Source organism: Cibotium barometz, chromosome 43, assembly GCF_041138505.1.
Source record: "Cibotium barometz isolate CiBa-2024 chromosome 43, ASM4113850v1, whole genome shotgun sequence".
Classification (NCBI taxonomy): Eukaryota; Viridiplantae; Streptophyta; class Polypodiopsida; order Cyatheales; family Cibotiaceae; genus Cibotium; species Cibotium barometz.
Genome location: NC_141088.1, coordinates 42,359,374 through 42,370,763, shown reverse-complemented (window position 1 = coordinate 42,370,763; position 11,390 = coordinate 42,359,374). Strand labels below are relative to the sequence as shown.

At 45.1% G+C, this 11,390-nt stretch overlaps 1 protein-coding gene across 1 annotated transcript; it reads left to right on the top strand.

Annotated features, from left to right (window-relative positions):
• The first annotated feature begins 1,502 nt into the window (after positions 1-1,502).
• LOC147613929 (uncharacterized) lies at positions 1,503-4,770 on the top strand. Its single transcript, XM_086781929.1, has one exon. The coding sequence runs from the start codon at positions 1,937-1,939 to the stop codon at positions 4,472-4,474; it is 2,538 nt and encodes an 845-aa protein (XP_086638055.1). The 5' UTR covers positions 1,503-1,936; the 3' UTR covers positions 4,475-4,770.
• The last annotated feature ends 6,620 nt before the right edge of the window (positions 4,771-11,390 follow it).

Here is an 11,390-nt window from a genome sequence, read left to right as displayed (position 1 = left end):
ATGTTGTTTAGGTTTTATCAATTCTTGAGCACACTTATGGTGCTCATTGCTTTCCTCTTTACTTTTTTATGTTAACATGGCCCACTTGGTTTAGAAGGTTTTGAGCCTTTTTGGTGGAGAGAGCGCTTTTAAGTTAAGTTAATAAGCCCCCATAGACATCTCGTGAGTTTAAAAAGAGCCCAATATTAAAGATGGACCCGAAAAACTTAGGTAGTGTCATAACAATGGCTCCACTTTCTTGTCTTACCCATATTGAAAAGAATTAGCTAAAATCACCTAAAATAATGCTTATTAGCACCACTAACAAACAAAAAAAGAATCAAAAGGTGCGTCCATTCTTTGATACAACCTTGTTTAGAGATTTGATTTTGCTTGAAAAAAAAAGAATCAAAAGTTGCTTTTTACTATGACATTGTTTTGAGATCGAATTTTGCTACCCCTGTTGAAGCCAAAATGGAAAGTGTGGATGAGAGCAGCACACTTAAAGCAATGGCTCCTGTTTTCTTTCAGTCACACCTTTGCTTTTACACACTTGCACCTCATATTGCTAAAGTAGCATTAGCCTCTCAAGTGGTTTGCATGAAATAACGACCCTGATGGGAGAGGGCTAAACTACTCTATGCAAGCTCACTGTTTTGTTGAGAGGCACAAGAACGAAATCAATATGAAGCCACAATGTTTTGGTGGGTGAAAATAATTAGTTTGGTGAGAATTATTTGCAATTTAGCTCGTCTCTATGGTTTAGCCATTTTTCTTTTTTCCCTCAAGGTATATGGGGATCTTCCAAAAATGGTAAACTTGGATTTGTGTATACGTGTCATCTTGCATGCATCCTCACCTCGCTCGCCCACGTCGGTTTCCTTGGCTATGAATCCCTCTCTCTCTCTCTCTTTGTCGTACACACAAAAAGGAGGCAGACAAAGGTGGGAGAGAGAGATCAAGAACTCACACTGAAGCAGTTCTATGCCCGTTCTGTCTGCGAAGCTAATTAATTAGCATTAAGTGTTTGTGAATCAACCTTCCTAGTGCTAAGGGTAACATGGCTGATTTCATGGTTATGGCAATGAGGGTACCCGCGCCCATGCAAGGGGCAGTGGGAGGCAGGGGCGACCATGGTCACACATGAGGGGCAGTGCGAAGTGCATAGGAGGGGGGGGTTGTTGAGACAATGAGCACGAGGGAGGACTTTAAGGAATCAAGGTTTCTTTGATGAATGCCTGTGCATAGCGGGCATTAATCAAAGCAACACTAATAAAAAGCGCGAATAAGCAACACTAATAAAGAGTGAAAAATCAATTCTACACGCCAGGCTTGTAGGTCATGGTGTCACATCCATTTGTCAAAATGCCATATTGGAGCTTACAAGGCTAAGGTTGCTTGTGTGCCTTGGGTAAACCCCAGATATGTATTGCCACATAAGCAAACGAGCCTGTCAGTGCACGTTGGCAAGATGTGCTTTTGCGGGGGTCGTTGAAAACTCAAAATCTAATATTATAATGGGGTCATGGTTTTAGCTTTTGCATTTGATTGGAAGTGCCTAGTAGGAGTAAGTAGGAGTGACCTCGCCCCTCTCTCACAACCACCCAACTGCTTTTTTGTTGCATGCTTTCTTATAACCTGCCTGCCTGTCTCTCCCTTCTTCACTCGCTATTGATTCTCTCCTCCCCCCCCCCTCTCTCTCTCTCAAACACACACACCACCCCCCCCTCCCCTCCTTGATCTCTTCACCACTCCCTCCTCGACTCAGCTGCCTCATAGCTTGCTGATCTGCCTTGAGAGCAGCTCACAGGTTTCTCTGTGTTTCGGCTGCTTTCCTGTCATTCCATAGCTCACTGTTTCGCTCTTCCTCTCAATTGTTTCTGCTCGCTTTTCAGCTGCACAGTTATCTCTAGCCTAATTAGCTTCTCTGCGTTTCTTTCCACCCCCTTTCCGCATCATGATGGGCTCCGACTTCGACTCAGACCACCACCGCCATCGCCCGCAGCGGCAAGAGCTCTATATCCTGCATCAGAAGAAGCTTCCACCGCAGAAAATTCAGACTCCCAGCTATTCGACGGGCATCAGCAGCTCGCAGCTGGACCCTCTTTCTGAGGAGACCATCAACCGACATAGCCACGCGGAAAGCTCCTCAGCTTATAGCGTGTGGCAAAAGCTGAAGGCTTTGCATCATCCAGAAGTTTCCCGGGAGCTCACTCATCGAGCTGATTCAGTAAGTGGGAAGCTTCCGGGAGAGCTTTCAAGTGAATTGGGCCGGGAGTTGAACGGCAGAAAGAGTAACAAGAAGTTGTTAGCCGGCAATCCGACGCGACTTTGCCGGATTTGCCATAGGCAATTCAATTCTGGAAGGGCTCTGGGGGGCCATATGAGGGTGCATGGTTCTCTGTTTACCCAGGCTTCTGGGAGTAAGAAGCAGCTCCATTCTGGAGAGCAAGTTGCTAATGATTTGGTTGACTGCAAGGAGAGGCGTTGGGGGGACGCTAATTGCGACTTGCAGAGCAGCGATATGCTGCTTTCCAAGAGCGTAGACGAAGAAGAAGAAGAAGAAGAAGGATCGACCATGAAATCCTTCGTAGAATCAGAAGAAGAAGCTGATGCTGATGCAAGATCAGAGCGAGCAAGCCTGAGCAGCGAAGACGATGTACATCATCACCATGAGAAGCTTTTCTGCGATGTTGACGGCGTTGGTGAGTATTTCGTCGCTGGCCATGGCAAAGAGCAAAGCTCGATCTACAGCTTGGATTTCACCAGCAATTCTGAGCTTGCTGGCGATGGCGATGGAGCCAAGGCGAGCTCGGCCATGACCGCCGCCAAGAAGAACCTTCTCTACAAGCTCCGGCACAATCCCAAGAGAAGCCGGCGCTTCACAGACCAAGAATTCGCCATGGAAATTCTCGCCGCACGCCACTCCGCCATGGATTTCTCTGCAAGAAGATCCGCCACTTCCTCTCCGGAAAGGGCTAGGGTGTGCTCAGAGTGTGGCAAGGCTTTCTGGTCTTGGAAAGCTCTCTTTGGGCACATGCGGTGCCATCCAGAACGAGAGTGGAGGGGGATTCTGCCTCCTGAAAGCAGCTTGGAGCAGCAGACGGCAAGATTCAGCAGAAAGAGGTCCTCCGCAGTGAACAGCTTTGAGAAGAACTCAGAGCTGGAGCTTGAATCTGACGTTGAAAACAAAGAAGCAGCAGCAGCAGCGGCAGCAGAAGCTTTATCCAAGATCGAAGAAGAAGCTCTGCAGATGAAAGCAGCGGCAAAGGCAGAAGTAGTAGTAGAAGAAGAAGCGTTTCTGCAGAGCAAGACTGGCGATGGCGAGCTGCCGGAATGTATCTCCCGCAAAGAAAAGGGGGAACGCCGATCAGGCAGTGTGATGATGGACGATTGGACCCCGCGCTGGCCGACAGGCAAGCGGTCTAGGCGAAAACCAGCAGGGAAAGCAGGTAGCCTACAGACAAGCTCAACGCCAGAAGAAGAACCTGCCTTAACCTCAGAAACCACCTCTCTGGAGATTGGAGAGGAGCAAGAGTTCGATACCCCCAACTGCCTCTTCTTGCTCGCTGCAGCTGCCAGAAAAATCGAGCAAGACATAAAGGTGCAGAAGAACCTTTTGGAGCTATGCCCAGAAGAGCCTGCTTTTGCCCTAAAAGATTTGAAGGCGGGGGATGAAGGTGAACATGAAGATGAAGCTCGCCTTCTCTTTGATGCAAGAGGGTCATTGGTTGCCAGCAGCAGCAGTGGCATCATCAAGTATGAGTGCACCACTTGCAAGAAGTCCTTCAATTCTCATCAAGCTTTGGGGGGGCACAGAGCAAGCCACAGGAAGACGAAGGGCTGCTTTGCCAGGACAAGTTTAGGACAGGAGATTGGAGAATACAGCATCACTGGAGACGAGCTTGAGCTCAGTACATGGCAGGGTTCTGTGCAGGAGAAAGACCCATTGCATCCACTTGATAAGGAGCAGAAAAGGCAGAAGGAGCAGCCACTGATCAAGGGTCATGAATGCTCCATCTGCCACCGCGTCTTTTCCTCGGGTCAGGCGCTGGGTGGGCATAAGAGATGCCATTGGACTGGTGAGAAAGCTGCAGAGACAACAGCCAGTGTTGCATTAAGCAACAAGCAGCCGTCCTTGCTATCTGGAGGACAGTCTAGTAAGTTTGATGAAGGGGGCATAGACTTGAACCTGCCAGCACCCATGGATGACGATGATGAGGTTGGCTATGGTCCTGCAGAGCTGCCTTCATTCCATGGCAAGCTTGTGCATGAACCAGAGGTTGAAAAGAAAGTGGGCACTTGGATACATTCCCCAGCAACTTTGGACGGCCTTTCAGCAGCTGCTCGGACTGTGAAGGACTTGTTGGGGGGTCAGAGAAGTAGCTCATGGGAATTTGAGGCTAGGTGCAGGTTCAAAGGGATATGGGGCCAGCAATGGCCTAATGAGGGAGCTGCTCAATTACCTCAAATATGTGCCATGCAGCCTACATGATCAACCAACAGCAAACTTCTAAAAATTAAATCCTCTGTGTGGGACACATATAGGACATGGTTAAAGATCTTACATTCCTGGTCAGTAAGGTTGCCATTCTTTTAAAACGTGCACAGCTGCATTGTACATAATCAAATATTTTCATTCCTTAACACAGAGAGAAGATGGCAATGTTCTGAAGACACTTCAGCTTTTATGCCATTTGTATGTCATACATAGCTCTGGCCCTATTGATGAGAGCGTCCATGTTTCTGTAATAGTGGAGATTAACTGAAATTAGGATCAATTATGGAAAATTATGTTATAGTGCATGATGGAAATTCTCGTGTGGCATTCGTGTCACTGTGTGTGCCCATTAATCTGTCCATGTTTTGATGTTGTGGTGCATGATGATGGAAGGCCTGGTGTTACTGTATGTGCCCATTAACCTGTCCATGTTTTGATGTGGTGGTGGATGATGGATGAAATCCTCGTGTGGCATTCGTGTTAGATCTCGCCCTTCACTGCTGCATCCAATTGTCATCAAGGTACCATTTTGGGCCGGCTCTCTACTCGAAGTAGACAACACGCACTACACAGTACCCTGTACACACACGACGCTTTTGAAGCGGAAAAACTGGAAATTGCCTTTCTTCAAAGCAGGGTCTCGCCCTTTTTTTATTATCGTCACTTTTAAGCAAATTGTCACCAAAAATAGGACACCGTGTTTCTTGGGGTTTTCCAGCCTCTCAAAAGGAAGGTACCCTCATAGTGGAAAGTAATGGCATATTACTTGAGTACCCACTCTCTCATATATATAAAAAAACAGAACTTTTTTAAAATTAATAAATAACTTTTTAGAACTTTTGTTTTAGTCTTGTTTCATAACTTTTTAAAAAGGTTGTGAAATCGAAGAAGTATGATTTTTTTTGTTTTTTATAATAGGAAATTGTTGCATGCTATCATTGTTGCTGGCATTGCTTGCGTCGGATAATCCTTCAATGATTCTCAACCTAGTTTGCTATCTACGACGTTAAATTAGTCTTCTTTACAAAGGGCTAGTCTTTTTGTCAACGACCATCGTGGGGCAGATTGGTTAGCTCGTCAAACTTTGATTCTTGTGCAAGAGTTCTTGGCAAGTTGTTATACGTTAATCTTGTCTTCTTCGCAAGGGGCGAAAGTTGTTAGGCAAAAACGGGCTAGCGGGCATATTCCCTAGCCCACTAAACCTTGATTCGTCCCCACCCAAGTTCGAATCTTGGTTTGCGTCAGATAACCCATAGTTGCTAACGACGTAAAAACAACCTTTTCTTCTCCCTGCCCATCTCTGTGCCACGAGTGCTAAGGAGGAAAAGGCCTCTCTATCTCGTACATCATCAAAAGCTGTCTTTCTCTCTCTCCTTGGTTGAGCTCCAACAAGTTGTGTCAGACTCATTGACGAGAATGCCTTGACCCATGAGACGAGTCTTCCTTGTCTTTAGGTTGGTTGGCCTTTGCGTATATAGATGTGATTGGTTTCTATTCAGACCTAACTCCAAAATACATATAGAACTATTGTTCCCCAAAAAAAGATATGATTGGTTTCCCAATCATGAACTAGTCTTGCTTCTCTCATATAAGGCCTTCCGAGGATCATTGTGTATGACTCTCTTCTTTGAAAATCCATCACCACGAATGTGTGGTGGTGGAAACTTAATCCTAAGATCTTGATTTTTACATCTTGCTAGATGCCCATGGTTTGGTTGTGTTCCCATCAACAAGCTTCACTCTAAGGCTTGTGCCTATAAGTGGTGGGCTACCCCAAGCCTCCGTGCAATCCTTGGTGATTATGCTGACACCAATATCACCATGGAGACCATAAGTCCCTTGTACACGACAAGTAACACTCCTTTCATTTTGTCGCTTTCCAAAGTAGTATCCCAGCTTGTTGGTCATGGGAACTTTTAGTTGTCCCTTGGTTTTGGCTATGGGATGAGTGTGCTCAATGGGGAATGGTTCATCCTCCTCATCCTTGTGTTTAGGTTCAGCTGTGTGGGCTCTTAAATTCCATAGTCTAATAAGTCTCTCCAAAGTTACGAATTTCCTTACAGAAGGCCTCAAATCTTAAACTTTGGCTTTGGAGCTTTCATCCATGCAAGGGAGTCTATGGGTTTTTTTTCTTTGGGAAGAGCGGGTTTGAGCGGGAGATCACTGGTTGTCTTTGCAAGGGGGGATTACGACGTCATTACCTTTGACAATTGATCATGCATTGTGTGTTTACATGTGTCTTCAAGGTCTTCTTCTTTTGGACCTCTGGTTCTCGTTCATTGGCCTTTTCAGGGGCTACTTGCAGCCTTTGGGGCTTATGCCTTAGCTCTTTAGTTGCTTGCTTTGAAGTTGAAGCCTAGGCTTTATCTTATTAGCAGCCTTGGATGTGACTACTACCCTCATCTTGGCTTCAAGCATTGTAATGGCATTAAGGGGGGGCTATGTGAACGAGTCCTCCTTGTACTCTTAACGAGTCCTCCTTGTACTCTTAACGAGCTAAGGCTCATCAAAGTGGTAGCAGATGCTTGTGTCCCACCATGGCAGGGGCGATTATCACTCTATTTGCAAGCATGGTCTCAAATCTGCATAAAGCACCCACCAAGGGATTTGGGTTTAGGGTCTTTGTAAGTGCACTTTGCAATAGGGTGTGGACCTTTGCATCGAAAACATTGCATCGATGTCCTACGTGCCATATTGTTGAGGTCTCTCACACTTTGTTGCACCATGGCTTCAAACAGAGAGAGGCGTAGTCTATTGTTGCTACTCATATGGGTCTTGTTGGTCATAAGACTTGTAGTTTTCATGTTCTTGGTTTTCTACCCCTGCGGACAGAGTCATCGAGTATTGTTGTGTGTTCTAGTGTGGTTCTTGGAGAACCGCCTATGGTGGTACCGAAGGTGGATATAGCAATTATTGTACATACCTTGCAATTAAGGGTTTTGATATGTAGGTAGTGAAGCGTGTGCTTACTGTGAGGAATTACTGGTGGGGCTGGCAAGGCCAATGGTTGCCTTGGCGCACAGGGAGCATCTGTCATGGTGCCAAAGTCCACCCTAATGGGTTTCCTTGATACCAACATTGAGCTATCTCATGGTTCGCGTGTGGCGGGCAATGAGCACAAAATTGTTGTTGAGGCCTTAGAACTAGACACTCTGTATTTGTATGATTGTGAGGAAAATTGATTGGCTCCTCTTGGATAGGGTTTGGGATATGTTCAAGTGGGGTTAATGGTTTGTAATAGACCACTTTCTCTAACATTGGCTCTAGTTTAACCTATACATTCCTCACAAGCTCTTGGGCTTGCTGCATTCTCTCTTTCTCCAACATAGGGTTGGGGTACTTCTTAAGTTTCTTTGGAAGGTTTTCATAGTCTATGGGTTTTTTTTCTTTGGGAAGAGTGGGTTTAAGTCAGAGATCACTGGCTATCTTTGCAAGAAGGGAGGTGACTTTGGAGCTCTCATCCAAACCACTTCCAATGGTTACAACATCGTTACCTTTGACAATTGATCATGCATTGTGTTTGTATGTGCTCTTCAAGGTCTTCTTCTTCTCTTGACCTCTGGTTCTAGTTCATTAACCTTTTTAGGGGCTGCTACTACAGGCTTTGTTGGGGTGCCACCATTCCTTCATCTTCTCAATCAATCTTCCTAAACAACCAATAAAACATTTTTTGTTTACACGCACCCTCCTGGAAAGTCCAAGAGGCATCCTCTACAAGCCCAAAAGCTTCCACCACCTAGCCAGTCTAAAATCCCCTTTTTGATCATAGCCAACTCACCTTGCCACACCGGCACTAACACAACACTCCTCATACAAAATGACCGCATGCACTTACTTAAAAATTAACAATCCACTACACAAGGAACCTTTGTGCACACACCATGGCTGACAGCACCACATGCACCCCTATGTAGGGAGCCAAGAAACCAACCTCTGGATCTTTTGAATCCGTTTGCCAAAATGTCTCTCACCATTCAAGATGATTCCCTCTTTGGAAAGTTTGGGCACCAAAGGAGATCCTCAACAAGATCCAAATCCCCCCCTCCTATCCAACTGACCTAACTCTAACCCCCACCCCCACCCATAACCCTCCCGTTCATGATATTTGCACCTACCTCATCATTGTTCAACCCCAAAGCCTCAACCCTCCCCCATAATTCAACCACCTTGTTAATTGCATCCACCATGACCCCCACCCTTGAATCATTACATGAGGGGTCGAACCTCAATGAGGAACCATTGCAAGGAAGCAAAGGCACTGTAAAAGTTGTACATTATGAGATATTGGCCACCCAAGGCCTTAGTTAAGTAAGTTTTGGGTGCCCAAGTGTGAATAAGGGCCAATTGTATATAAGGCATTTTCTTATAATGAATGGACACATTCCCCCTTTGTGCTATTGAGAGCTCTTGTTTGTGTCTTGAAAGAGAGATTGAGAGAGAGCATTCTAGCACTTGTGCCTCCGTCAGTTTTGATGTTTGCATCACCAGAATCGTTAACTTGAAGGAGGAGGGTGGTATTTTGTTTTTCTTTCCTTTGAAAAATCTATAAAAATCGTAAAAATAAGGAGCCATTGATTGTGCCTTGATCTCGTATTACATTCCTTATGCGTGGCACAATCATCTTGGAAGCATTTGGATAAGAATTTTACACCAAATTCACCTCAGTCGATGGGGGAACTTCTCGCGTGAGACTGCAGGAAACCGTTTCACGACGTGAACCGTTTTTTGCAACTTCACGGCGTGAAACGCTTTCGGCATCAACACCGTGATTAGCGCTGCAATTCACGGGATTACCTTGCCAAAAATAGGTAGCCTTATCCTGTCACCTCTGACACCACAGGTCTGACAAAATTAAGAATCGTGAAATTAGCAAAAAAATCATTCACGATGTGAACTATTTCAGAGCATTTCACGGCGTGAAACATTTTTAATTCACGACGTGAACCATTTTCGAGCCCTTCATGGTGTGAACCATTTTCAATTCACGACGTGAATCATTTGCATCTTACGACGTGAAACCTTTTCCCTTCACGGCGTGAACTGTTTCTGCAATTTCACGCCTTAATCAAATCTAACTCATGAACCTGGTATTGTTGGGTTAAGGTTAAGAAAGTTCTTGAGACCAGTGAAAATCATAACAAGGTAACGTGGATTTCTGAGTTCAAAGTAAAAATTTTAAACACGTGAAAGTACAGAAAATCATTCACGACGTGAACAGTTTTTTGACATTTCACGCCATGAACTATTCTCTGCAATCTCGTGCCCTTAGAAATGAGTCGATAGTATATCTGACCAAAATTTAATTGGGGTAACAAAATAGCTTATCAAATCATATTCACATGCACTTGAGGTCCGGAAACCTCATTGGAGAGACGACCTCACTTCTGACAATAGTGCATCAAATCACCCACGATCTTCTTATCAAAAGAGTGTGGGTTCAGGCCACTCAATAAGCACTCAATTGAGTGTCTTAAGGAATTTAACTACCATCAAAACTAGTAGTGAAGAATCCATGGAAGAAGGGCTGCGATACTCTGTGTTTGGGGAAGAGGAGAAACCACCCTCCCCTACCAGATCCAGCTGTATCATTGATATAGCTCGGGATTTTTTGGTCTCCAAACCAGCAACAATGAAGAGGTGCAATCTGCAGGCATGTGTCTGTCAACTAGCGCCGCTGGACTTGGTCTAAGGCAAGAAGTACGTATCCAACCTTCAAATTTGAGGTTGTCAAACACTGGCACCCCCCGAATGAGAAGAGACATGGAAAGCGCAGCCAAGACTGGTCAAGTATTCTTCCCAACCTCAGAGGAAGTAGAATTAGATCTGAAAAGGATTGAGGTAGAACGACAGCTACTACAAGAATTGAGCTTAAGGAAACAAGAGCTCGATATTCAAAGGACTAGAGCCGAACAAAAGGAGATGGGAAGTGTAAACTTACTTCAATCATGGGGTAAGGAGCCAGAAATAGTCATAGGCAGGACTGGGAGAAATTCCAAACTTAGAACCCATTAATGAAGAGCCCAGAGCGGAGGAAGGATTTGTAACCCTAGATGAAGGAGATAATTTACAAGAGAAGCGGGTGAAGTGGATCGCCTGTACACCAAAAAGGATATCAAGCAGATGATCAATCATCCCACGTTCCTACAGGACTTAATTCTACAAAAAGGAGACTAATGAGCCATTCCAGAATGAAGTGGCCAGATCGTCCCATAGACCAGAAATGCCTAGAAGAGCCAACATATGAAGAGGATGAGGTCTAGGTAGGGGGGGAGTAGTTCCTCAAAGACCAAGGTCGGATCCAACCATAGATCTTAATGTGGCCACAAGGATGGATTTGTTGAATATGGCTGCGAAAATGGGCGGAGGAATGGTCAAGGAACTAGGCACTGCTCTAGAATCTTGACCCTCCCAAATGAAGCCACACATCATTTCAAAGCTTATTCAAAAATTCTCTGGGGATGGGGATCCTATTCATGTAGAGATCTTTGAGTCCACATGCGAAACCTGCGGGCCAGTTCAGTGATGTAACAATGATTCATGATTTCTCACTGACCCTAGAAGGAAAAGCGTACCAATGGCTCTGCACCCTCAAACCCAAAGATACGGTTAATTTCACACGGCTCAAGAATGTGTTTGTGCCTAGCTTTTCCAGAAGTGGAGATAGATGGAGTCCGGTGGCACAGCTACACAACATCAACAAAAGGAAATGGAGTCAATGGCGAGACTATGTGTCTCGGCTAAAGCACTTACATTCAAGGTGCAAACTACGAGAAAGGCTAACTGATGATCAGTTATTGCCTTGCTTTAGGAGAGAAATTAGAGACTACAAGATGCATGATTATCTCGTATTAGCCTGTCGGCTACTCTTGATGCATGTTGTAAACTGGCAATTGAATATGAAGACAATATG

Bases quoted from the DNA above. Each gene is read 5' to 3' on its own strand.
- LOC147613929 (XM_086781929.1), top strand. From the start codon at position 1,937: ATGATGGGCTCCGACTTCGACTCAGACCACCACCGCCATCGCCCGCAG.